The 26751-nt window shown below is 36.5% G+C and overlaps 3 protein-coding genes across 6 annotated transcripts; 2 read left to right on the top strand and 1 right to left on the bottom strand.

Moving 5' to 3' along the window:
* Positions 1-210: 210 nt before the first annotated feature.
* Positions 211-5449, top strand: LOC133879353 (DNA-directed RNA polymerases II, IV and V subunit 11). The gene is made up of 5 exons (XM_062317893.1): positions 211-359; positions 433-522; positions 623-701; positions 2600-2695; positions 5058-5449. The coding sequence occupies exons 1-5, from the start codon at positions 307-309 to the stop codon at positions 5088-5090; spliced, it is 351 nt and encodes a 116-aa protein (XP_062173877.1). The 5' UTR covers positions 211-306; the 3' UTR covers positions 5091-5449.
* Positions 5450-7177: 1728 nt separating this feature from the next.
* On the bottom strand, positions 7178-13699 carry LOC133879285 (cation/H(+) antiporter 28). Its single transcript, XM_062317814.1, has 5 exons — positions 13532-13699; positions 11467-12189; positions 10186-10464; positions 8330-8920; positions 7178-7899 (listed from the first exon to the last, which is right to left on the bottom strand). Exons 1-5 carry the CDS (start codon positions 13697-13699, stop codon positions 7285-7287), a joined length of 2376 nt encoding a protein of 791 aa, XP_062173798.1. The 3' UTR covers positions 7178-7284.
* A 3041-nt stretch (positions 13700-16740) lies between these two features.
* Positions 16741-26063, top strand: LOC133880134 (peptidyl-prolyl cis-trans isomerase FKBP42). 4 transcript variants are annotated; one of them, XM_062319018.1, is made up of 8 exons: positions 16741-16928; positions 17241-17317; positions 21283-21465; positions 23353-23442; positions 24105-24289; positions 24417-24539; positions 24642-24794; positions 25570-26063. In XM_062319018.1, exons 2-8 carry the CDS (start codon positions 17281-17283, stop codon positions 25894-25896), a joined length of 1098 nt encoding a protein of 365 aa, XP_062175002.1. In that variant the 5' UTR covers positions 16741-16928; positions 17241-17280; the 3' UTR covers positions 25897-26063. The 4 variants fall into 4 exon arrangements, with proteins under 4 accessions (XP_062175002.1, XP_062175001.1, XP_062175004.1 ...); XM_062319017.1 differs by having other exon boundaries at positions 16741-16932; XM_062319019.1 differs by lacking the exon at positions 16741-16928 and adding an exon at positions 16969-17120.
* Positions 26064-26751: the final 688 nt, after the last annotated feature.

The following is a 26751-nucleotide window of genomic DNA, read 5'->3' as shown; positions in this document are numbered from 1 at the left end:
ATTTTTATGACGTCAAAACACTTTCCAACTAAAATGGAAAAAATATCTTCCAAAAAACGTTGTCAAAAAGGCCAAGTACCTGTGCAATTCTTAAGATGAGATGAACGATGCAGATAAAAGCTATTGCACCGTACAAGATCTCAGCCCTCTATTACCACCACCTATTCTCGCTACGAAGAAAGTTGTTGTCATATAAACGACGCCGTTCCCTTGAAGTCCCCACTCCCCAGTACAAAAACAGAGTACTTTAGCAGAGGAAGTTATTCCAGTTCTCAGTGATAGCGAAAGGAAGAAGCAGCAGAAGCTATGAACGCTCCGGACCGCTACGAACGTTTCGTCGTCCCCGAAGGCACCAAAAAGTAGATTCACACAAACTCCTCTCTCCCTCTCTTTCTGACTTCTGACTATTTCCTCTTTGTTTCAAAATTACAGGGTGTCATACGAGAGGGACACGAAGATAATCAATGCGGCGTCGTTCACCATCGAGAGAGAGGACCACACCATCGGCAACCTTCTTCGCATGTAACATTCAATTTAACTAAAATTATTTTTCTTATTTCTGATAAAAATTTGTTTAGCTTAATCAAATCCCTAATTACGTGTTTGTTTTGGGCATTATCAGGCAATTGCACAGAGACCCAAATGTTCTGTTCGCTGGGTACAAGCTCCCTCACCCACTTCAGTACAAAATTATTATTAGGGTTAGTATTTGAATTTGAATTTGAATTTTATTTTTTTGGTATTATGTATGTGCAGTTTTTAGGGTAGGAAACTTCCTGGGTACTACAGTTATTGGTAATATGCATGTGCAATTTTTATTGGCTGTATACTAGGGAGGAGGAGGCTTTGTGGAGATCGGTGGTGGAAAATATGTATGATAGTTTGAGGGGACGTTGGTGTTCTAAGGAGGTTGTGGGGCCTTTTGAAGTGGAAGTGAGGAAATATATAGGTGAGAAGTTTTCTCTAGATTTGTTAGATATGAGGTGGGAGATGGGTCTTAGGTGAGGAACATGATCCTCTCCATTTAAAGTGAAATGGAAAGGAACCATTTTATAATCCAGATTAGATTTCACAACAACTAAGAGTGTATATGTTACCTACGTTGCCACATCATTTAAAATTTTTACATGATGTGGCGCCATACACCGTTAGATGCCATAGAATCAAATATGGGCCACAAAATAGTTTCTCTCCACTTCAAGTGAAATGGAGAGGATCTTATTCCCCAAGGTACTCTATCATGTGTTATCCATTCCTATAAGTTCACATTTTTCTTGGAAGAGTATTTGGAGAGTTAAGGCTCTCTCAAGAGTGACATTATTTGTGGGGACAGCGACAAATCTTGACTTTGGTAATTTGAGAAAGAGATACGTCATAGTGGTGGATTGGTATTGTATGTGCGAGATGAGTGGGGGAATCTATTGATCATCTTCTTCTCCATTGTGAAAAAACATGAGAATTATGGAGTTCGCTTTTCCATTGTTTGGTGTTGTTTGGATTATGCCTAGAAGGGTGAGCGAGAGTTTTTGATGAGTTGGAGGGTACAAATGAGAAGTCGTAAATCATAGTGTTTTGGAAGTTTGGAGGTTGTCTCCTTTGTGTTTAAAATGGTATATTTGGAGAGAGCATAATGCAAGGAGCTTTGAAGATCGAGAGACTTTGGTGTTGTCGCTGAAAAATACTCTGTTCAAATTACTCAGCACATGGATAGCAGCGTTAAAGAGTCTGCCATTTTCTACTTATCCTGAGTTTTTGGAATTTTGTTCTTTTTCACCATATTAGGGGATTTCTCTTGTATTATTCCTGTGTACTAGGGTTGTGCCCTTAAACTCTTTTAATGAGATTGAATTACTTATAAAAAAAAAATGACGCGGTAGACCCAAAGTGTCCCACGGTACCAACATGGCAACAAAATTTATTAGTTAAATTTAATTATTTAGTAGTTGATGGGGCAGACCACATAAGTGTCATGTGGATTGCCACATCAGTTTGTGAGGAACTTGTATTAAAAGTTATATTACCCCTATCAACACTTTTAGGGTAAAAATATAGAGGATCTTAATCTGGAGCATTAGTTTTAGAGTTGTTGGATAAAAGTAAATGTTTGATTAGTGGTTTTTTTACATGTTTTCAAATAAAGGCAATGCCTCATTACCTTGTCTATAAAAACTTGGGGTTTGTGGTGTAGGTGTATGTGTGTGTTTTGTATGAACGTATATGTGCATGTGTATCCGTGCTTGTGTGTGGGTGTGAGTATGTATTTGTGGATTTATGTATATGCACGGGTGTGTGGGTGCACACACAGTTATGTATAGCCATGTCATTAATTGCTTACCTGTATAAATGTGGGATTTGTGGAGATGTGTACGTGTGTTGGTTGGAGTAAAGCATAATTGGATGATTTATTGATTTTGCAATTCTAGCCCTGTTAATATGTTGGATAGGTTTTTTTTTTTTTTTTTTTTTTTTTTTTTTTTTTTTTTTTTTTTGTTTTTTCATAAACTGTTCTCTCTTTTAGCTCGTAAGTTGGACTGTATTATGAACCTTTTCAATGTTCCATAGAGCTTCCGGTCCTAATGATTTTGGTCTTTTTGCATAGATACACACCACTAGCCAGTCGTCGCCAATGCAGGCATATAATCAGGCTATCAATGATCAGGACAAGGAACTTGACCATTTGAAGAATGCGTTCGAGGTAAAATGCCTCTGTTTATCCTGCACGTAGAAAGAATGTTAAAGTTATAAGTATTTGTAAATATTAATCTCTCTTGTAAATGCTTATGTCTTCATGATCAAGCATCTCTGTTTTTTTTTCTCGTCTTTTTTGGGATAAGTTGATCAAGCATCTCATACGAATATACTCGTGAAACAAGCATATTTGCAAGCATCAGAGGAAAAGCTTTTCGTTTGTCAATCATCCAAGAATGTTTAATAATCTACTAACTTAAGAACAATTTATTTTTATTAAAGCTTAGGTAGGGGCTTAATACCATCATTTGGATCAAGCTAGAAGTAGATTTCTATTTTTGTATACTCTATGTCAACATCTTCAGCTGTAAATATTCCTTAGAAACGAATAGTCTTAGTCCAAGATGGCAAGGTACCGAGTGTTTGTATATCATAGTGGGTCCAACATGGGTCCCTCATATGGTTTGGAATGTCTGATTGTTGGAGGAACATAGCGACTGAGTTTTCTTGAAAACTACTGCTGAACTAGGAAGGAAGTCCTCTCATTGATTTTAGTTGAGACCTTGGCTGGGCACATATCCGGAAAGTTGGTATGTTGGACAAATAGTGTACCTATTCCTAGGTTGTATTGGAATCTATAGAAGGATATATTTTCTTTCTGGTTGGATCTAGTTTTTGGAGTAATTTGTTGGGCTATATATATATATTTTTTTTCTCAATTTCCTTCACATGGAAAAGAAACTTGTGGGTTGTGAGACGGTGTAGAATCATTCTGTTTCCTTTAGAGTATCCTATGCCTACTTATGTTTCCGTAGAATTACTTGTGACAAACAAGAACTAGGATACTTGCTATGGATTCTTTAAGGTTGCAACTTCCTTAGTCTCAGCTTTAGCAATTGTTACTTTTCTTCTTTGTATGATTTGGATGTCTACTATTGGCAATACTTCTGTTTCTACTCTTTTTTATGATGTGTTATTGTTTACATCCTGTCTACCATGGATTTTCCTCTCTAAAATAAATTTTACTCCATCACTTATCAAGAAAAATTTGGCAGCTGCTACTTTGTCAGTAATCACCTCTAGGCACTGGAAGTATAAGCTTCTTTGGTTTTTTAAAGCTTCTATGAATTTTTAAAGAATGCCTGAGTTTCATGTTCAGGATGGCTTTACAAGTTTCATCCATGTTCCTCTCACTTGTAAAACAACTGTGATGTCATGCTTTATTACCTGTGGTCATTGACTTAAATGGGAGAGTAGGTGGCATGCTTTGATCTATATACAAGTCATGAGATAAGTGGACTGTTTCTTTTTATGTCAATTTTGGCCATCTTAGAGCATTCACATCAGTCTCCCTATAAGTGTTTTGTATCATATATTTTAGGGAAAATTTCAAGAAAGTCATAAAAAGGCACCTACAGCAGACACCCTATATTTTATTATAATCATAAAAAAAGTCTCTCTCCTCTCTACAACCTGCATCTCTTCTTCTTCTTCTTCGTTGATCAAGCTTGCCCGATCGGCCTCTTCAACTGTGACCCACCCCATGAACGCCGGCCACCACGATCTACCTCTTTCTCTTGAACCTCAAATGCCCGATCTGCCTCTCTTTCTTTTGAACCTCAAACGCTTGATCTACCTCTCTCTCTCTTGAACCTCAAACGCCCGATTTGCCGTCGGTTCCGGATTTGAACTCGGCCAAGTACCGGTAGTAATCGCCCTTCATCTTGAGATAGAAGACCTTGGATTTGGCGGTGTAGGTGAAGGGGATGAGATGGGAGTCGAGCAGGCGGAGAATGCCGCCGCATATGGAGGAGATCTCGGACTCGATCTTGGCACGGTACTCGCGGACAGCGGCGACTTGGTCGGCGTTGTTGCAGCCCAGCTCCTTCTACAACATCCGCCAGGACTTGCGGCGGGCCCCGACTTTGTTCTTGTAGGCCACAGATAGCAGGTTGCTCTCCTCCACGCTCAGCTCCCTCAATTTGTTGTTATCCAGTAGGAGAAAATATGGGGAGAGAGGAAGTATTGTTTAATGAATTAAATGACTAAAAAAATATAAAGTAAAAGTAAGGAAATAATATTTAATTGATATAGGGAAAGGTAAAGGGAAGCTATTGTGTGGTGTATTTTGATAAGGAAGTAAAAAGTAGTTTTATTCTCTATATTTAGGGAAAATGTTTGGGTAGCTGCTGTGAATGTTCTTAGTTCTGGAGGACTTGTAGTTGTATGACAAAACATCTGGAACTGACTGACAATAATAGTGAGAGGTTATGAGTGTTGCATTATTACAAATATGAGGTATTAAGTTCTGATGAGCCTTGTGAAGACCAAAATGCTTATTTCTGACATTTTTAAATCCCTGCTTGCAGGCTGAGATGGCAAAGCATTCAAGGGAGTACTAGTATGCATTCAAGGCATGCAAGGAAGCAGTTTGTCGATTGTTTATGTTGAGGGAGTTTTATGGAACTTTTGCGTTGAATCTGATGGGTGTCATGGATTAATGAACTTAATACAGTCCTGAAGAATATTAAATATGTGTAATGGAGGATTTGATCATAACCTTAATCAATCGCATTTTCATGTGCTCTGATCTCTAGCAAAGTGCATAAAACTACCGGACATATGGATCTCATGTAACATAGTTCTCTTTTTGGGTTCCATTACCATTATGTAGTAGGAGTTACTCTGTTGTCAAACAGGATATTTGTTGATGGTTATCTTTTGTTGCTGTTGAAGTCATTCCCGATGGATTTAGTTTGCAGCTAGTATTTAAGGTTTTTCTGTTGCCCAATTGTTTCATCATTTTTGCAGAAATTTTATGGAAGTTTTGTTATAGCCAGTTGCAAATGATGTTTTTCATCTACATGAAGAGTAGTGGGTGTGCAGAGATTTTCCCATGGATAAAGAGGAGGAATATGAAAGTTCTTGTAAATCTTATGAAGTCATGAGAGCCTAGAGGCACATACTATCATATTAGTAAAAACATGGACATAGTTTTTCTCCCAACCGAGCTGGGGGAAATTTTTCTGATCCAGTTTATTAAATTGTCATCTCTTAATAGATTATGTGGAAAGCACATATTTTAAAAGAAATGTAATTTTATTAGATAGGTAGGAGGAAAACTTTGGTCAAACAAAAATTTAGTTGTGATTTGTACGGCTGTAATTGGTTTAGAGCCTGGTAGAATAGCCCATTTATGGATTCTACTAGGCTCTTTAGAACAGTTATGGGGAGATTTGGCCGTGACAGGTGTTGATAGATTGTTGTCTTAGTGTATTCAAGCAACTGGTTTTGAAGACTAAAGCCAAGGGAAAAAAAAAAAGAAAAAGAAAAAGAAAAGAAAGTTACACTAAAAATTGAGCAGTAAGAATAAATTTTGTTTCGAAAAAGTCGAGACCAGAAGAACTTTAAAGATATATGGTCGCTGAGTTATTTCTAGTTAGCAAGTGGTTTGGTTAAATTTAATAAGGTTGTGTAGTTTATGTTACATGCACATTATTAAAGGTTGTGTAGTTTATGTTACATGCTTTTGTACATCACTTTTCTAAATCAATAATTGGATCTGGAGGACTCACATGTGGATCTTTGTGAATCCTATAAATTCAATGGTTAATTTAAAAAAATGATGTACAAAAGATGTGCAAAAGATATCCCATTTATTACAAATGTAAATCAAGAAAATGAATGTTTCTCATGAAATTATGTAAAGGACATGCTCTAAGAACCTTCAATGAGCCAAAAATTGTCTACAACGTTGAAGAACCCAAAAAATAAAAAAGTGGCAAACTGGACTCTTTTTTTTTTTTGAATCTCATTTATTATAATAGGAGATTGGCTGAATTGCTCATCATTTGTAATAACAATAACCATTCACAGCGAAATGGGTTTGGATCTTTAGCCATTTATTGTTCAGAGCAATTTATTGTTCAAATTGTTAGCAATCTAAGTAGCAAATGTGAAAGAGTCATGTTGGGCCCACCTACCACAGTAGGTGGTCGAACAGTCCCAAATTTGCTTAAACATGTAGCTCCATATTCTCTTTCTCACATTTAGTGTCCGAATTGTTAATGGCTAATGGCTAAGAATCTCTATCTTATTTTCCTCTTAAAAAGTGTTGTTCGATACTGATTGAAGACACTAGGATGAGAAATGCCAGAATGTGTTATCCCCCCATCAAGCAATTAACCTGCAGGGGGATGCCATAGCAAGACAGACCACAGTGAACTGCTTTTCCGCTCATTTACTGTCATTCCATTGTTAATTTTCACTAGTTTTACCTCTATATTCTTACCTTTTTTCTTGACCCTTTCAAGTAAACAATCTTGGGTTGTTGTCATTTCTAAGAACTAAGGTTCTACATATCATCTGCTTCCATAAACTTTCTTTTTCCCACAGTGAACTGCTTTTCCATTCATTTACTGTCATTCCATTGTTAATTTCCTCTAGTTTTACCTCTATATTCTAATATTTTTTTCTTGACCCTTTCAAGTAAACAAGCTTGGGTTGTCATTTTTACAAACTAAGGTTCTACATATTATCTGCTTCCATTAACAATTAGTTTCTAAGTCCTAAGCTACCCCACTAGGTTTGAGACATTTACATGATAGAGAAGTCATCTTCAAGCCCATCTAGCACTCCTCTTACACTGTGTTGTTGGATGATCAAAACAGAGGTTTTCACTGAGAAATCAGACCCTGAAAGAACATCACCTATTGGACCCAATTCTGGACACTGCTCCCAATCATTCATGCCCACTGTCAGCGGTGAGTTCACCCTTCCCCCCCTTCCTACAATGATGAGTGCATAGTGCCCTTCCAATGACCTCAAAGTAGAATAAGTCTCAGCTGAATTTGCATGATGCTTCTCTGTGTAAGCAACATGCCCTCCTGCAACATGCCTTTCATAAAACTCTGCAAAACACTCATCATCAAGCTTCATCTCCTCTTCCTGCTCCGCAATGTTGACCCTGTAGTTGCCAGCTCTTTGGCTCGTGTTCTCCGAATTGGTTTCCACTAAGAATCTTATCACCGTCAGCTTTACTCCGGGATGCCGTGCTACACGGCCGGCATAGGCTAGGGCTTCTCTGTCATCTTTGCCAGCAATGAAAATAACAGCAACGTTGAGAGACACATATGATCTTGATATTTTTTCTATCAGTCCAAGGCCTCTGTCCACTAGAATTCCCACTGAGCATGGGGCACTCCTAAGCACCTGTTGAAAACCACAACTATCATCAAGCTACAATCTGGAAGTTTGGAAAGAGCTCTACCTGTTATCATTGTGAATCATTTGAAACACTCTCGAAGTGTTACGGGTTTTGCAATGTTGACTTTGAATTATCAAAATTTGAAATGTGTGTATTTTATTTTTCTGCCATTTTTAATTTCACCCCTACCGTTATGGTTTAGAGTTAAATCAAAATGCAAACAAGCGAAATGTCTCTTATACTCCCTGCAAAAACAGTGTATTTTGTGCATTTTGACATCCTCCGTTAGGATTTAATAAGACATCTTTATGGAGATGCGAAATTAAAAGGGGGTAAGTGAAGTTTCCAGCTTTTAAATAATTCCATTAGCTCCTTTAGGAGCTTAAAAGTTCTACAAATTTTATTTGATTTTATTTTTTTTCTTCTGATTTTTACCTTGCGGTTTACGTATCGGAACCCTGAATGGCCTGTATCCAATGTTCCATCTGCACGCTGGCTCTTGTGAAATGGCAAGATGATGAGTGTTAACATCAACTCTTCTGCCAAAATACAGATGTCTGAGGCCATGCCATTGAATGTGGAGAGTGCAAGCATTCGTCTGAGTTTGAGACCCTCAGCATTCTGGTCCACATAGGCTTGAACTGCAGTGGTGACTTGATCTCTCATCTCCGTCACACACTTGTCTGTCACCGTCACCGTGTCCACTCCGTCGCCTTGCACGAGCGTGGCGGCTATTTCATCGGTGAGTTCGATAATGTCGGTGACAAATACAACAGTTCCAGGCTCGGCTGTGCTGCGAGAAATCTCCATGAAGTTAATGGCAGCAGGCACGTTTTGAGGTCCATGAACACATAGCAAGATCCGGAGTTCATTTGCAGGGTCAAGCCATTGAAGTGCCATTCTTTGTGTTGGTGCTCGTTTTCTTGCACGTTTGATGATATGTGCCACTACTGATGGGGTGTGGACAACAGTGAAAAAGACTGCAATCACCATCACAATGCTGGTTGATGTAGATGTGAGACCAAACTGCATTGGCATGAAAATCATAGCTATTATTGCAGTCTTTCTTTTGAAACCATGTTCATTATTTGCTGAGCATTAATAACCTGTTCTCAGGAATTAATAAAATCCATTTCATTCTGGCTTAGATTATAATTTAAAATGAGTCAATGAAATTTTTGTTGACTGTTTAAGGTCTTCTTTTTCTTAATTATTATGCAGAATCATTTTTAGGAGGGTCATGATTACTTAGATTACACTGCTATCTTTTTTCTTAGCTGCATATATTTTTATTTGTTCCTATAACAATTTGTCAAATGTAGTCGTCCAAAACAAAAAGGGTAATGTTATTTAGTAGATTGTTATACGACTATCATACAACTTGACGAAGTGATAGTAAAATCAATCCTCTTGGATCAGTACTTGTAAATAAAAAATAAAAAATAAAAAGTTGATTTTCAAACACAAAACAATTAGTTAAATGTAACTTGTGAAACAATGTTATTATATTTAAAATATTCCTTTCATGAGGGCTTGGAGATACTTTGTCCAATGCATGTAACTTGTGTGTCCAAATGCTACAAGAAACAATTAATATATATTACACCCTATTTCATTCTTACCATACTTGATTGATGTGACAATGTTCATCGACCTTTGAATTTTTGTTTTTTAACAAAAGTTGATCCAAGAGCTGATGGACACTACTAGATCAATCTAATAAAACGAATGTGAGATAAGAGTGTAGCATTAAGCATTACTCTTATATTTATGTTGCTTTTAGGCCCTAAAAGCATGACTTGCACTAGAATTAGAAGCACTTTTTGTATACACTCATGGAGAAAAATGTTTATGAAAATATTTTGATAAAATAAGTGTCAATGTGATATGACGGTCATTACCTATAGAATAAGTTTCTTAGTGATTACTCGGAGTGAATTTGAGTTTGCGAATTGCAGGCTAAAAGTGTGATTTTAAATCAAATCGCAAAAAGTGTATTATTTGGGAGTGCGTTTTAAAAATTTGCGGTTTGAAAACCTTTTTTTTTTTAAAAAAAAAACTATATTTTCAAATCGCAAGCAAGAAGACACGTTTTCAAAAACACACTATTTAAAAGTTAAACTACAATTTTAAAGGTTAAATTGTAATTTTACTAAACGATTAACTGTGTTTTTAGATTACACTTTTTCAGACTTCAAATTCATAGGGACCCTTAGTCTTATGAGAAGAGAGGATAAACAATTTATTTCAAACAAAAAATGAAAATAATAGAATAAAATAGAGAGACTTACTGATCTAGCAGCAATAGCCATATAAATTTGAAAATGGCCCTTTGTCGATAGAAGCAGCCCAAGTGCAACAGATTCCGGCCAGTGGAACCCGAGGAGCACCCCAGAAACCAAAGTTCCGACGACTTTCCCCACCGTTGGAATGACAAAGAGCAGAAGTAACCTTCCCCAGGTTCCCATATGTTTAGGTTCAAACTCGCGGAAATCAGCTTCAAACCCCATCCAAATGAAAAATATGGGAAAGAAAATGGTAGTTAACAAGTAGTTGACCTTGCCAATTACCTGTTACAATATAAATTAAATGATTAAATTAATTATTTACTATCGGCATAAGCTTTTAAAAGAAATGATGATTTAATATAATATTAAAACAAAGATCTTGAGTTCGAATTTTATTTCAAGCATTCATCTCCCGTTTCAATTAAATATTTCACGTGTAGGGCTTCACTAACACTAATTATAGGAGAATTTGAACCCACACGTGAGGGAGAATATTAGAACATAAATTAAATGATTAAATTAACTATTTTCTATTGTCTTAGGAATATATACAAAAGTGGTTCATGTACTTTCGATATGTATCAAATCAATCCTTGAGTTTTCAAAAGTGATAAAATTAGTCCTTATACTTTATGACAGTTTAAAATCAATCATTCCGTCTACTTTTGCTAGTAAGTCGTTTGTCACGTGTAAAAAAATAAGTCAGTTGGTCCAATCGTGTTGCGCCGAGTGTACCACCTCTACATAATCATTGCTCGGCAATCATCAAATACTGTCAAATCAGTTCTCCATTTGATCCCCTCGCTCCACGTCATCCCCACCACATCTCCAGAAACAAAATCACACTTTAGCCTTTGCATCACCATTCTTCACTTACAACTAGAAATTACTCAGGAAAAATAATAATAATAATAATAATCCGTGTTAACGGAAGTAAACAAAATGATTGATTTTACACTGTCAAAAAGTACAAGGACTAATTTTACCACTTTTAAAAATTCAAAAACTGATTTAATACACACGGAAAAGCACGTGGACCAATTATGTATTAAATACGCATCCGCTTAAACTTTTTAAATATGCATACGCATCCCACGTTTGGGTGTGCAGTTTAAAATTCAAAATTACTAATACCGAGAGAATTTGTCTTTTAAAATTATGTTTGAATGATTTAAAAAACCTAAGATAAAATTAAAAAAAATAAAATTGAATAAAATCTTCTTTTATAATTTAAATTCTAAAAACAATATTTGAAAAATAATTATCACCCAAACATGAGATTACCCATTTGGAGACTCTCCCGTCGCTAGGAAAGAAAATCCCGGCCACAAACGCGCTTAGAACAGAGCTGTATCCGTATACAGTGGAGCAGCTGCAAACCAACACCATGAAAGCAATTGACAGAACTAGATGTGTGCCTTTCATGGGTTTCCCTGGAGGGTTCTCATTGTTAACCCAGTTCATAACAACTGGAGAAACTTTTGCAGATACCAATATCTGCAGAACCAGAGCAGAACTCATCTCTATGATCTCTCGAGGCCGACCGATCTTTCGTGAAGGTTCTTTACTTCCTCTTATTGGAAATACAATGTAGCCAATGGAAAGGAGAAGAGTGGATATGAAATCGGAGTGCATTCCGGCCGCAATCACGAGGCGGCCGATGTCCGATTTCCCGATTTTGCAGCTGGTTATCAGGCGGGTGAGAACAGGGGAGGCTGTGCTGGAGAGGGAAGTGGAGAGGGCGAGGATGCAGAGCGTCTTGTTTTTCTCTGGGAAGTTGAGAAATGGGGTTATGGAACAGGCCATGATGAAGGTGGAGAGAACTCCGGCGTAGGCTACTTTAGCTTCCCGAGTTGGTGCTCTCAGGAGTACATACGGATCCATTTCTATGCCTAACACAAACATGTAGCATATCATGCCGAAATCGATGATGAAACGCAGAACTTGAGCTGCTGCTCTATCAAATAAGCTGTGTACAATGCCTAAGTTTCCAATCAGCAGCCCCACCTGCATATCATAAGAAAAAGACATGATTTTGAAAGAATGTTTATGGGATTAGATGAAGAAGAAACCACCTCTTAGTATAATGATACATGCAATGCTTGTCATAGATATGTTTGAAATGAAATGTGGGATTTTTGGAATTAAAAGAAAGCAGAGAATAATACTATATGGGAATGGCTGAAATCTTGACAGTAAGGGGAGCTTAAATCTATCTCTAAAGATAAATATTGTCTCCCACTTGTATAATAAGTTTTGCAAAGAGAACAGATTGTAAATTCTGAATACTATTCTTAACAACAAGCGTGTTACATTTTAAATTTCTGAAACAATTCTTTATAAAATTATGAGAGCAATTTATGCCTGTTGAAACTACAATTATTAATGCTGAAATTCAAACATAAAATTGTTCGTTGGAATAACAGTTGTACGTGTCCAAAAAAGCACACAAAAATAATAAGCACGTTTTTGGTGCCAATGCATAACAAGCGGCCAATGCTATGCGCGAGGTGACACCACTAGCATGTGTTTACCCAAAAGCCTACACAAGGCATGGTTAAGTTTATGAAGCAGACCGTGTGGGATTTGAGCTTATTATTCATAGCTATCCAGTCTATAAGTCGCCTTTACTGTAACTTGATCATAAAGCCACAACTCTTTCGGTCCTATACTCAACAAATTGTGTCCGATCTTATATAACTCGACTTGATAGCTGGCTCTGATATCAAATTATACAAACTTTAGGTAGAATCCACCCTTAAAACCAGTGTGCAAGAGGAGAGTACCCAATAACTTATATATACATGGTTGTCATTGCACTTAAACCATGAGAAACACTTAAAATCGTAACAATTGCCGAATTTGCTATAGAGATATAAGGGGAGAAGAAGTTATTGGCTACACAAGCTTGCTTTAAGGGTAAAACTCGTCAAGCTTTTGCATGCAACATTGTTAAATCACCAGTTATCTCAAAAGTTTAAGCGAATAAGAAATGATAAATTTAACCATTTAATTAACATATTAATCCTCATAACCTCCATATTATGAGATAACCGACGATTTAACATGGTCGGTGCTGCAAGTTTAGGCTGACTAACTCTAAGCGACCCCAACCACAATCATCCTCACCTCTGTTATGTAAATAGATTCTATGAAACACACACACAAAGATATATAGATACATCAATGCTTTGTTCAGACCCATCACTCAGTGATGCATTGGGGATCAATCAAAATTTTGATATTTTTTTGTTTGTTTTTGTTTTTCACGTTTGGATCAAAATTAAAGAAATTTTTTGTGTTTGGTTAATTCATTTCTTGCTTGAGAGAGAAGAATAGAGAGACTTACAAGGGTATCGGAGGTGATGCGTGGCTGTGAAAAGGGCCTTAGAAAGTAGTGCGTGAGATTGCAAAGAACCACCATTAAGAAGAAGCCGAATACGTGTTTTGCTGCTCTTGCAAATATTGCTGATAGCCTGCCCTCACATGGGTCATCTAAACCATTATTTTCTTCCATTTTCTTTCCTGTTTAATTCACTTTTCTCGATCAACGATGGGTATTTCTGTTCAAATATCCTCTGTTTTTGTTTTTGTTTGACTTTACCGATCACGATGATCGGGTTTTCGCCGGGGAGTTTGAGTGGCTGGGAATGAATGCATACTTTCAGGGGAAAACGAAGGACTATTCTTAGGAGAATAACCCATATATGTACGTTGTGTTGGCCAAACACATCTAGAGTGACAATATTTAGAGGGACAGATATATAGCCATGAAAAGATTGAAATAAAAGGACTCAAGTTTTTATTTTATTTATTAATCGAATAATAATCGGATAATAGACACGTCATTAAAAAAACTACGCCATAACATATCACGTCATTAATTAAAAATGTCTCATAAGCAAATCACTAAATTTCGTATAAAAATAAAAAAGTTAAAGAAGGATATTGGTCGCACAATCCATCCAATTAATGTGGCAAGGGTGGTCGCGATCACCCTATCTACTTTAACTTCTTTTTCTCCGACCATTCCTTCATGTTTCCTTTTCCTTCTCTTGCTTCTGTTATCGAAACTAATTTTTTTTTTTTTTTTGGACTTTTATCATTCTTTTTTTAAATCATATTTTTTCCATTCCACACCGTTCACAAACCGATAAAAAAATAGATTTAATTATTTAATTAATACTTTAAAAAAGCTTTGCACGAAGCCCATACTATAATTTTTCAAAAAAAATCTAACCCAAAGCCCACCATAACAAACACAACTAACCTATATATAGTCTTTGCCAAAGACAGCTGTTACAATCCAATAAATAGGTCATAATTAGATTAAAATCTTCTAGAAATTTTAAAGTATTTTATCATATAGAATTGGTAAATTAATCTTAATTGTTGATTTCAAATTAAATAGTTAAAATTTTGTCCTATCTTTACATTAGTGTGGTTCTATACTTCCAATCATGAATCAATATATCATATAAGGACCGGCTGTAATTTTAAGGATCCAGACCGTTCATTCAAAAAAATAAAAAAAAAAATCAAAATAAGTAAAAAGATGATTCAGGTGATCAGTTACATTAATTAGAGCCTTACAAAGGCTCGAGGGGTGGTGTGACCACTCCGAGGGTTCAAGGGACGGTCAACCAAGGAGGTAGTCGGCTACCCCCTCATGGGCCATAAGATAGTTCTCAAAGGGTAAAATGGTAAGGTGGCCGACTACCCTTTAATTATTTTTATTATGATATTTTTTTAAAAAAGTTTGCGTAGTTTAATCTAGACTATTCATTTTAAACGAAGGTTCTAGATCTTTAGAATTACAGGCCCCATGACCTCGATCCCTCTCATTAGTACCCAAGAGATGCAAGAAAGTGTAGTTAGCATTTCTTCTCATGATCACAACTCGGGAAAGGAGATGCCTTCTGAATTATTCCCATGGTCTCTGCTAAGTTAAGTAGCTGCTTATTCGTTCCTGCAAAATGGCTTGATTCTGAAACCATGTGCAGGGGGGCAATCCCTTTTTGACCCAATCAGATGAATAATAATCTACATAGAATAGAATGAAGGGGTTATAAAGGCATTTATAGGTGTTAAATCTCATATTAATTATTTATTAAGTGAAACTGTACTTTATAAGTAATTCTAACTAACTATAATTATAACTTAATTAGTCTTTTTTTTTTAATTGATAATGCAGATATAACTTAACTTTTTTTCTCTAAATATGGTTAATACACCTTCATGTTTGGTGTGCCATAGAATAAGCCCTCTCGAAGCGGGCCTTTCTAGCCCATTTAGTTAGCCTAAGCAGGAGAGGTTCTAAGTTCGAATAATGTATGATATAAGAACAATGTGTGAGTCCTTGCAGTACTTACCATGTCGGTTACTGAAATGTGAATTGTTTTTACTGGCTAACGTGAGAGTCCTTACAGTACTTACCATGTCGGTTACTAAAATGTGAATGGTCACGTGACAATTTATTTGACCTCATTTTACAAAAAACATGGATTATAAGGTGAATTTGTAAGGAATTTATAATAAAAGTTGTTGTACTCTAAGTATTTTATTTTATTAATTAAAGTCTTGTGGGGCATAGGTAAATAGAGAAAAGAACAAAGGAAAAAAGAAAAGTAGAAAGAAAGAAATATGATTCTCACGTGACGCACGTTCTCCGCATGCTTCAAAAGTGTCTCCATATTTTCAAAAGTGTCTCCATATTATTATTATTATTTTTTTTACCAGAAATATTTAAGAGCATTTGTATGTATATAGTTTAGGTTAACATAGATGATATTAGATAATAATAAAAAACAATATTCAAATCAATACATACAACGCATACTCATATTTTCAAATACTAATCCTAATAATTTTTTTTTTTTTTTTTTTTATATAATAATTTGTTAGCCGTATTGCCCCCTCTTAGTAGTATATGATTTGTTAAACGTATTTTTCCCGCTTATCGTTAGATTTGCTAGTCATATTGTCGCTTTTAACACTGGATTTGTCAAGCGTATTGTCCTCACTCATACCGTGTTTAGCCTACCCTCCCTTCGAACATGTTTTCATTTTATTTTCTCTAAGTCTTTAAGTTTCGTCATTCCCTATTTTATTTTCGGGCACTACAAAGATGTTATTATGGTCATGTCTAGTAAAGAGTTTCAACCTCTAGTGTCTACTTTCGTTTGGCTTGCGATTTCAAATTAATCGTGCTATTTAAAAGATAGAAATTTTTTTTATTTTTTTTTTGACATAAAAGATAGTAATTTTAATATATTATTTTTAAAAATATAGTTAAATATTTGATAAAATTATGGGTTAACCTTTAAAATTGTGCCATTTTTAAAATTAATTCCTTACTTACGATTTGAAATAATAATTATTTCACAGCTTTAAATGATCATTTTTTAAAAGACGCACTTTCAAATAAAATACTTTTAATAAGTTTATTTAAAACACACTTTTAATTTGTAAAAATAAAAAAATAAATAAAAATTAAGGTACTTTTAAAAAAATTATATATATCCCAGAGTCTAAAATTTCTCCCTAGACAGCAAAGAACCTGCAGCACGTGGGCCGTTAGATCGAACAAAGAAACAATAAGTTGAAGTACTCGGCATTTGGAATTTAATGCTTTTGTTTGTCTCTAGAATCTTCTTCGATCGTTGAAAAGCCAAAACAATCCATTTGATCGCATTTGCCCAACAAATCCTCAAAGTGCAAAGCTCTCCGATCCTACTCCTCCCACTGCAAGTAAACCCATACTCACTCTCTCTCTCTCTCTCTCTCTACGATCTGTTTGGTTGCCAAGAAAATCCATGGGAGCGTGGAAGAGAAAATTTTGAAGCTTTGGATTCGTACACTATGTTTTGTGGGTGTATTTGTTTTTTTAAGAAATGAAGTCAACTGAGCTAAACTGGTTCTTTTAGAAGCTCAGCTGAGTGGGGTTTTCTCCTTTTCCAGCTACATTTTCTCAGTTACCAAACGGAGCGTAGAATATACTCCTTTGTTCAAACTGTTTATGTACTGATTGGTGCTTTATTTGACTTGGGTCTGTGCAGAAGTTTGAGGAAAGCCCTTGGGTTTGTTGAATTTTGAATAATGGATGAAGTTCAGGAGCAGCAAAGTCAACCACTTGGTGAGCTATTATACATTTGAACTTCAATTTGCATAATCAAATATTTGATTTTTGTTGTTGTTGTTATTCTGTGTTTGACGATTTTATTTCGAACGTTATAAATGTTTAACCTTTGGATTCTCCACCCAATTCTGTTGGTTAATATTATTAATGCAACTACAACACAAGACCCCCATTCCAAGTATGAGTCTTGTGCGGCACAACTCTATCCGAAAATGGTTGATAAGAAGTCTATCTCATCCGGTCTCATCCAGACTCCTTATTAATGCAACTACAACACAAGACCCCCATTCCAAGTATGAGTCTTGTGCGGCACAACTCTATCCGAAAATGGTTGATAAGAAGTCTATCTCATCCGGTCTCATCCAGACTCCTGGTTCTAAGCTAGAGTCCTAAGTCTAATTGTATGCTAAATAGATGGGAGTTATAGAGTCCTACTTTCAGTATGTATAGGAGTCTTAATCTATTATGATCAGCGTGTACAAGAGTCCGAAATATTCAAACCTGTTCCATCACCTATGCGGATTTATGGGGACCATCTCCTACTATTTCAATTAATGGAAATCGTTATTATGTTTCGTTCATTGATGTTTTCACTCGTTATACATGGGTTTTCCCTATTCAAGCAAAATCTGATGTCATGCCCATTTTTCTTCAATTTCAAATCATGGTTGAACGTTTACTTAATCATAAAATTATAAGTGTTCAATCTGACTGGGGTGGTGAGTATCGTAATCTTCATCAATATTTTCAATCTGTGGGTATTAATCACCGTCTCTCTTATCCTCATACACATCAACAACAAGGATGTGTCGAACGTAAACACAGACATCTCATCGACACCACTTTGGCATTGCTCACTGACAGCCATCTTCCCCAAAAATATTGGGATGAAGCTTGTCTTACATCCTGCTACCTCATTAATCGCATGCCAACTCCCTTGTTAAATCATCAATCTCCCTTTGAAAAACTTTTCCATACACCACCCGACTACAATTTCCTAAAAATCTTCGGATGTGCATGCTATCCAAATCTTCGTCCCTATAACTCTCACAAATTTTCTCCTCGCTCAAAAGAATGTGTCTTTCTCGGGTATAGCCAAAATCACAAGGGTTATAAATGTCTCCATCTAGAATCTGACCGGATGTACATCTTTAGAGATGTCATTTTTCATGAAGACCGGTTTCCATTTTCCAAGGTCTCTCCTATTTCCGAGTCTCCCAGTGTTCCTCTTCCTATTGTGCTTCCTCCCTCATTGTTTCCTCCTCCTTCTACCACTATATGTCCTCCGGCCTCTCCTCCAATTTTATCTTCTTCTCCTTCTCACTCCCTGTCCACCCCTGATTCTTCCTCTCATTCTCCAGCAGTTTCCAGTATGCCTTGTTCCACTTCCTTTGCAGATCAGCCTCCAGCTCGAGTACACTCTATGAGAACTCGGTCCATGAACAACATTGTGCAGCCACGGCAACTAACAGATGGTCGAGTTAGATATCCAGCCCCTCAAGCTTTAGTGACAGTAGCTTCTCCGGCCAGTTGTGAACCCACATGCTACTCCAATGCTGCCCCTATTCCAGAATGGAGAAATGCTATGCAAACCGAGTTCAATGCACTTCTTCAAAATCAGACTTGGTCACTTGTTCCTCCTCATCCTTCTCACAATATTGTAGGATGCAAGTGGGTTTTTAAACTTAAAAGGAAGGCCGATGGTTCCATAGAACGACACAAAGCTCGCCTTGTAGCAAAAGGGTTTCATCAACAGGCTGGGGTGGATTATGGAGAGACTTACAGCCCAGTTGTGAAGCCTACAACAGTTCGGACAGTCCTCTCTCTAGCCGACTCAGCCGGCTGGCCCATGAAGTAAATTGATACCCAGAACGCGTTTCTCCATGGGTTTCTTTCTGAAGATGTTTTTATGGTGCAACCACCAGGTTTTGTTCATCCTAGTTTTCCTAACCATGTGTGCAAACTCAAAAAGGCCATCTACGGCCTCAAACAGGCCCCACGAGCCTGGTTTTCAAGACTCAGTGACAAGCTAATTCAACTTGGCTTTGTGGGATCCAAAGCGGATGCTTCTCTTTTTCTCTATCGCACTGAGACAATCACCATGTATCTTCTTATTTATGTTGATGATATCATCATCACAGCCTCAGATCCGGCTGCTATTACCAAACTTTTACAACTTCTAAGTGCAGATTTTGCTGTCAAAGACCTAGGTGATCTCCATTACTTTCTTGGTGTTGAAGTCCTAAAGATGGATTCGGGTCTGCTGCTCTCTCAGAAACGGTATATCATGGACCTTTTGAAGAAAACTAATATGCATGAAGCAAAACCGATCACCTCTCCAATGGCTTCCTCCTCAACTCTCTCGGCATTCACAGGTGCTCCAATGGACGACCCATCTCTCTATCGAAGTACGGTTGGCTCATTACAGTATCTCTCTCTCACTCGGCCTGACCTCAGCTATGCAGTAAATCGTGTATGTCAATTCATGCATCGTCCGCTCCAGCCACATTGGCAAGCTGTCAAACGAATCCTTCGGTACTTGAAGCATACAATTTCTCATGGCCTTCTTCATCGCAACTCTCACAATACCTTACAAGCATACTCCGATGCTGATTGGGCCGGATGTTCAGATGATCGCCGATCTACAGGTGCCTATTGTGTCTACCTTGGCTCTAATTTAATCTCCTGGAGTTCACGAAAACAACCGACAGTTTCAAGATCCTCCACTGAGGCCGAATACAAAGCAGTTGCAAATACCACAGCAAAACTTCTTTGGATACGTGCACTTCTTCAAGAACTCGGGATTGGATAGTCTACTCCACCAATACTTTGGTGTGACAATATTGGAGCCATCTACATGTCGGTAAATCCGGTCTTTCATGCACGTACGAAACATGTGGAGATCGATTTTCACTTTGTCCGTGACCGAGTTGCTGATAAATCCTTAGTGGTTTGGTTTGTTCCAAGTTCGGATCAGATTGCTGATGTTCTTACTAAGCCACTTGTTTCCGCCAAGTTTCAAAACTTTTGTTACAAGCTCAATGTGCGATCTCCTCCGTTGAGCTTGAGGGAGGATATTAATGCAACTACAACACAAGACCCCCATTCCAAGTATGAGTCTTGTGCGGCACAACTCTATCCGAAAATGGTTGATAAGAAGTCTATCTCATCCGGTCTCATCCAGACTCCTGGTTCTAAGCTAGAGTCCTAAGTCTAATTGTATGCTAAATAGAGGGAGTTATAGAGTCCTACTTTCAGTATGTATAGGAGTCTTAATCTATTATGATCAGCGTGTATAAGAGTCCTAGTCTATTATGCACTCTTGTAATTCTCCTATAAATATTCAATGAATGCTCAGCTATAGAGCACGGTTTTACAGCCTAATATATTTGTTCTATCAAATATGCTGGATTAAAGACCCATTATAGTGCTTATCTGAAAACTTTGAAGATTTTTTCTTGATATTTGTCATGCCAATAATTCTGAGCTGTTTTATGTATCACATTTGATTCATAATGAAAGGAAATTCCAGGCTTAATTTGTAAACGTAGTAGAGTAGATTTGCAAATCGCTATTAGTTGTAACTCTTTTTTTTTTTTTTTCTTTTTTTTGAGCTTATCAAAAGCTCAGCTTATATGCTTAGCTCAAAGTATGCTGGATGGTGGGAGGTGTAGAGACGTAAAGATGCTTTTTTTATTTTTTATTTTTTTAATTAATTAATTTTTATTTTTATTTTTTTATGCTCTAATGAGTACACAGTCTTGCTAGAGTGTTCCTCTCTTTGATTTCACCTCATTATCAACACTAAAATTGTCCTTTTCTCTTTGCATTGGTATGATTGAGGAAAGATTTTCCAAATGGGCAGTTCTTACCTGCTCCAATTGTACTGAACTTCAATTTTAGGAAATTAAATCATGAATCCTAATAGGTATTTATACCATCTATGGCCATGCCTTTTGCAGATCAAGATAATGAAAATGAAATAGTAGCTGAAAATGCTGCATTTGTGCATGGGGAACCTCCTCAAGATGCTAATGGCCCCCCAAAAGCAGATTCTGAGGTGGAAATCCTTCATGAGAAAGTCACAAAGCAAATCATTAAGGAAGGTCGTGGTCAGAAACCATCGAAATATTCAACATGCTTCTGTAAGTGCTAGATGGTTGCTTATTTTTGTTCTCCTGACATTTATCTCCAGCATTAAACAAATATTCTAGTTTTCTTTTTGGTCCTCTTTCGTGTCCATGAAACTTAAAATATTGGAATTCCCATACCTGCAACTAATTAGCCACTAATACTATCATACAATCGCACCTTTAGTTGATCTGTTTAAATTTTTGTATTGGTGTCAGGTGTCTGATGTCTGGCATTGAACATGTGATAGTACTTTCCCAATATTTCACTGAAACTTCCAATGATGATTATCTTTAGAAGTCATATATCATAAGGTTGTAGAAAATGGCGTGGCAAAGACTAGACTGATCAATTTGAGGAGTCCTTAACTGGCATGCTAAGGTTCAAATATTTACACTGTTGCGAGTGTTTCAGTCATTTTACTAATACCAGCTAGTTTTAAGTTGAAAATGCTTTATGTTGATGAAGTTTTTTTCCCTTTTCTTTTAACATGTTAACAGACAAAGATATTAATATGTTAAGAAAAAAATATTCATGTTCTTTAATTTACCTCATTCCTTCAGCAGAATTGCCAATTTGTTTTGGAGCTTCTGATAAATGGTCTCTGATTCATGTGTGTCATCTTAAAAGAAGAAGAAATAGTTAATTGCCTTAAAGCAAGAAAAAATAAATTGCAATGGTATTGAACATTTTGATGTAATTAGGCAATATTATATAATATTGTATATTAATCACCCTTATATAAATCATCTTTCTTCCAAATATTTTCTGATTGCAGGCTTTTTTTCCCCTAAATTTTGTATCTTATAATTGTGCCTTGCAAGTTGAGGTTTCTGACTCATTGATGTTGGTATGGGATATTATATTGCCTAGGTTGGCTGGGCAATTCCTAAATATAATAAATATAGATCAATACTGGAATCCATTACAAAAGTCTTGCCCAATAGGTTCAGAGAAGTTTTTTGGCTCTGTGGCTCCATGAAAGTATCTTCATTATTCTCTTCTATTGGCAATCATGTTGCAGTTGTTTTCATATCTAGCAAGCTCATTTTTAGGTAAAATGACCTCCTGAATTTTTTTTGGGTGAGAATTGTTTTTCATTTGTTGGGTTTCATGAATCTTAGAGAAAAACTTCTTTCCAAAAGTTTTTAACCACCTACTCCAATTAATAGAGAAATACATCTACCATTTAAAGTATACTGCTTCAAGATAAATTGGTCCTATTCACTAAATGACAAATTACATTATTCCAACCAAGGGATCTTTCCTGGAATAAACAAAGCGCATATTACTTTCTAGTGGGCTTTCCAATTTACCTCTATAAGTTTTCCCATTTATGAAACTACTTGCCTTTTTTCTGTATATGCATGCACGTTTGAAGGGTAATTTTACACACAGCAAAATAAGACTTCTACTGGAGATAATAGGAAAACTTTAATGTTTAGACACTAAAACAATTCATAGGGTATTATCTTTAAGGCTGAGTGCACAAAGCGCCAATAGAGAGGGTGCATTGTAGAATTATAGTTCAAAAGAGGGGTGTTTTACAGGGTTTAACAGCCAGTTGTCTTGTATATGAGATTATTATCTGTAGTTGTATGAGATGGCAACTAATGCTTCTGATTTCCTGAACTGTATGCACCTTATGTTATGTATGCTAGATATTGCTTTGGCATGGCCCTGTAGAGGGTCGCAGTGTATAAAGATTCTTGTAGCCAATCTTAATTAATTAGGATTAAGCTTAGTTAAGTTGAGTTACAGATTGTTGTGGCATCATGATGCTAGATTTTTGGACATCTAGTAATATTCTACTCATCTGAGAAGCTATTAAAAATTGTTCATTGGATGTTTATGGATGATTTTAACTTCATTATCCTTTCCAAACCACATATGTGTGATAGTGCACTACAGGGCATGGACAGAAAGCAGCCAGCACAAGTTTGAAGACACATGGAATGAACAAAGACCTATTGAGTTGGTATTAGGAAAAGGTATTTGCTATATGACCCTAATACCTTTTTCTTTTCTTTTCTTTTCTTTTCTTGAAATGAACAAAATATCTGCATGAAACTTTGCATGGATAATCCTATTGTTTTTTGATAATCTTATTGTAGTTTCACCCTATCAATTTTATTAATTCCCTTGATGCTATACTTTTCTATATATGATTGTTTCAGGCCATACCTTCTGAATAACCGAGAGTGGTGTTTATTATATTTAGCTCAGTGACTGATATAGATGAAATGGGTGAAAATGGTATAGTGATTCATTAACTTTCATTTCTGTGTGGAGTTTGTAGCAAATGGACTACGGAAGTTAAGGGATGGTTATTTCCAAGATGTTGATGAAAATATAAAATATCCATTTTCATTGTTCTAAATTGGATTATATGTGAAGATTAAAAACCAACAAAAGGAAAAGAATATTGGGGAATACAGCTGCCTTCAACTGCGGATAAACACACCTAGTGCACGCTCTTTTTGACACATTTGCATATACATATGCATTTTAATCATATAAGTATCAGCTAATATCTACCTGTTATAATGTTCTATTGGACATGTTATAGAACATACATTGATATATTATTTTTTGATAAGTAAAAAACCAATCTTATTAAAACATACATTGATATATTTACTTACTGCAACAGAGAAGAAAGAAATGGCTGGTTTGGCAATTGGTTTGTCCAGCATGAAATCTGGTGAACGAGCCCTGTTACATGTGGGCTGGGAATTAGGTTATGGGGAAGAAGGAAACTTTTCTTTCCCAAATGTTCCACCCAAGGCAGACATAATATATGAAGTTGAGGTTATTGGGTTTGATGAGACCAAAGAAGTAAGTTGCTCTTAAATGACTTTCAAAGTACTTCTGGATGTTCAAAGTTTCTGTTTGATTGTATGAGCTTGAATTCGTAGGATTGCTAACAGCGCATATATGTGGTGATGCATAATGCATTTCATAGGGGAAAACTCGTGGTGACATGACTGTGGAAGAAAGGATTGGTACTGCAGATCGCAGAAAGATGGATGGAAATGAGTTATTTAAGGAGGAAAAACTGGAGGAGGCTATGCAACAATATTCAATGGTTACACACTAATGTCCCTTAAATATTATTGTTTCTCAGCATCTGAGTCTGTACACAATTTATCTCTTCTAAGCAAGTTCTGATAGTTTGTCTTCATGTCAGGCTATCACATATATGAATGATGACTTCATGTTCCAGCTGTTTGGGAAGTACAGGGACATGGCTTTAGCTGTTAAGAATCCATGTCACCTTAACATGGCAGCATGCCTAATAAAGCTCAAGCGCTATGATGACGCGATCGCGCAATGCAGCATTGTAAGTATATAGTTTCATGGACATATTTCAATTTACTTGAAATGCTATGCAAAAATATTTTTCATATTTGGTTTCGACAATATTAAAGAATCTCGAGTCTTATTTAGGAATTTTAGAACATGCTTCTTTTTTTTTTTTTTTGACATTTTAGAACATGCTTGAGTTGGCATATTTATGTCACAAACCTACATTTTCAACTGTCTTTATGACACGCATGGAAAAAAACTGGTGTTTTCTTCTAATGGTGAATCAATTTTAAAGATCTACGTGCCACCTAGATATGCCCTCAGGAATTAAATTAATTCCTTACCAGCCCAGATATAAACACTTAAAAGCATTTAAGAACCCTATTGACATGGTCTTGCCACTGTTATAATTTCTATAATATCTTTTTCTTCACTAGTGTGCTGTATGGCTATTTTTATTGCATTTGAATCTATGAAAGCATGAGGGTAAAAAATCTTAAGAGTTGCTTCCTTTCTTTCTCTAACTCCTTTGGATAATTCACTTCTTTTTCCCCCATCAAATGTCTCTTAATGAAAATTCTACCAGCTGTTTGCAGACAACCCAGAACACAGTTTACTATCCACAAAATATCATTATCATTTGATATTTTGTGATGGGGAACAAACATTTTAGAAAACAAAATTCTCTCTCTCTCTTGTAATCAACACCCATGAATATGTATATGGTGATCAATGAGATTCTAGAAAATTAACACTTATTTAATTAGTTATTAAAAAAATGGATTCTTAATGTGATGATGGGCTCACAGGTGTTGACAGAGGATGAAAACAATGTCAAAGCCCTGTTTAGACGAGGCAAGGCTAAAGCAGAACTTGGGCAAACAGATGCCGCCCGGGAGGACTTCCTAAAGGCACAGAAATTTGCACCTGAAGACAAAGCAATTGCAAGAGAGTTACGTTTGCTTGCAGAGCATGACAAGGCTGTTTATCAGAAGCAAAAGGAGATTTATAAAGGAATCTTTGGACCAAGACCTGAACCCAAACCAAAGCGATTTAATCGGCTGGTTCTCTTTTTGCAATGGCTGCTGTCACTATTCTATCGCCTCTTCAGGCGTGGAGGGCACAAAGAAGACTAATCAAAATCTTTCATGAGCAGATGGGCAAGAGGTTTTGTATGCTAAACAAATATGAGATTTCTGGTGTTGGATGTTTACTGTCCCAAGGTTTCAGTGACAGAGACACCCAGTTGTTTAGTGAATGCTATAATGAGGCCGAAAATGAGTTTATAAATGGACTTTTGACATTCTAGTGGACCCTAAAACAATAAATTTGTTAGAACAGTCAATCCGACACTAATCAATTCGTACATGCAAAAGAGAAAAAAATAAACAATGGTGTATGCCAGAGAATACAGGTGGAGGATAATTCTGATGTTTAAGTCGGCATATGTTTTGAGAAGATAAGTGATAAATTGCTAGTGCGCAGAATTTTGGACAAAGACCAAGTCTCTTTTGCCTGACAATGAGCTACCTTTTATAGTGGCTTGTTTTCAACTGCTTTCTGTCAGTTCATGTACTACAACACATTTTTCTCGGGTGATTCATCCCACATCCCCTTGAACATAGCCTGACCTTAAAGTTAGGGACGCACAGTTTAACTGTAAAGGAAAATGACTTTTACACAATATATGAGGTGGGTTTTATATGGTGGGTTCTACCACATGAGTTCCATGTAAGTTAGGGACGCACAGTTTAACTGTAAAGGAAAATGACTCTTACACAACAGTTGTGCAAGGTCTTAAAGACATGAGGTGGGTCCCATATGGTGGGTTCTACCACATGAGTCCCACGTGGGACTCATCCCATGTCTCTAGAGTGGTGCACAACAATTACATAACTGTTGTGGTTGTGCATCAATCACTCCTCAACTGTAAATTATGGACCAAGTGGCAGTTATGTGGCTAAGTAGTGCGATAATGATTTGGGAATGGA

This window comes from Alnus glutinosa, chromosome 10 (assembly GCF_958979055.1).
Source record: "Alnus glutinosa chromosome 10, dhAlnGlut1.1, whole genome shotgun sequence".
In the NCBI taxonomy this organism is placed as follows: Eukaryota; Viridiplantae; Streptophyta; class Magnoliopsida; order Fagales; family Betulaceae; genus Alnus; species Alnus glutinosa.
The sequence above is the reverse complement of the archived record's forward strand: the minus strand, read 5'-3'. Positions and strand labels throughout refer to the sequence as shown.

Bases quoted from the DNA above. Each gene is read 5' to 3' on its own strand.
- LOC133879353 (XM_062317893.1), top strand. From the start codon at position 307: ATGAACGCTCCGGACCGCTACGAACGTTTCGTCGTCCCCGAAGGCACC. The intron at 702-2,599 runs GTTAGTATTTGA...CTTTTTGCATAG, and splicing joins AGTACAAAATTATTATTAGG to ATACACACCACTAGCCAGTC. The intron at 2,696-5,057 runs GTAAAATGCCTC...CCCTGCTTGCAG, and splicing joins ATTTGAAGAATGCGTTCGAG to GCTGAGATGGCAAAGCATTC.
- LOC133879285 (XM_062317814.1), bottom strand. From the start codon at position 13,699: ATGGAAGAAAATAATGGTTTAGATGACCCATGTGAGGGCAGGCTATCA. The intron at 12,190-13,531 runs GTAAGTCTCTCT...TATGATATGCAG, and splicing joins GCATCACCTCCGATACCCTT to GTGGGGCTGCTGATTGGAAA. The intron at 8,921-10,185 runs GTAAGTCTCTCT...ATGCCAATGCAG, and splicing joins TGGCTATTGCTGCTAGATCA to TTTGGTCTCACATCTACATC.
- LOC133880134 (XM_062319018.1), top strand. From the start codon at position 17,281: ATGGATGAAGTTCAGGAGCAGCAAAGTCAACCACTTG. The intron at 17,318-21,282 runs GTGAGCTATTAT...TGCCTTTTGCAG, and splicing joins GCAGCAAAGTCAACCACTTG to ATCAAGATAATGAAAATGAA. The intron at 24,290-24,416 runs GTAAGTTGCTCT...TGCATTTCATAG, and splicing joins GGTTTGATGAGACCAAAGAA to GGGAAAACTCGTGGTGACAT.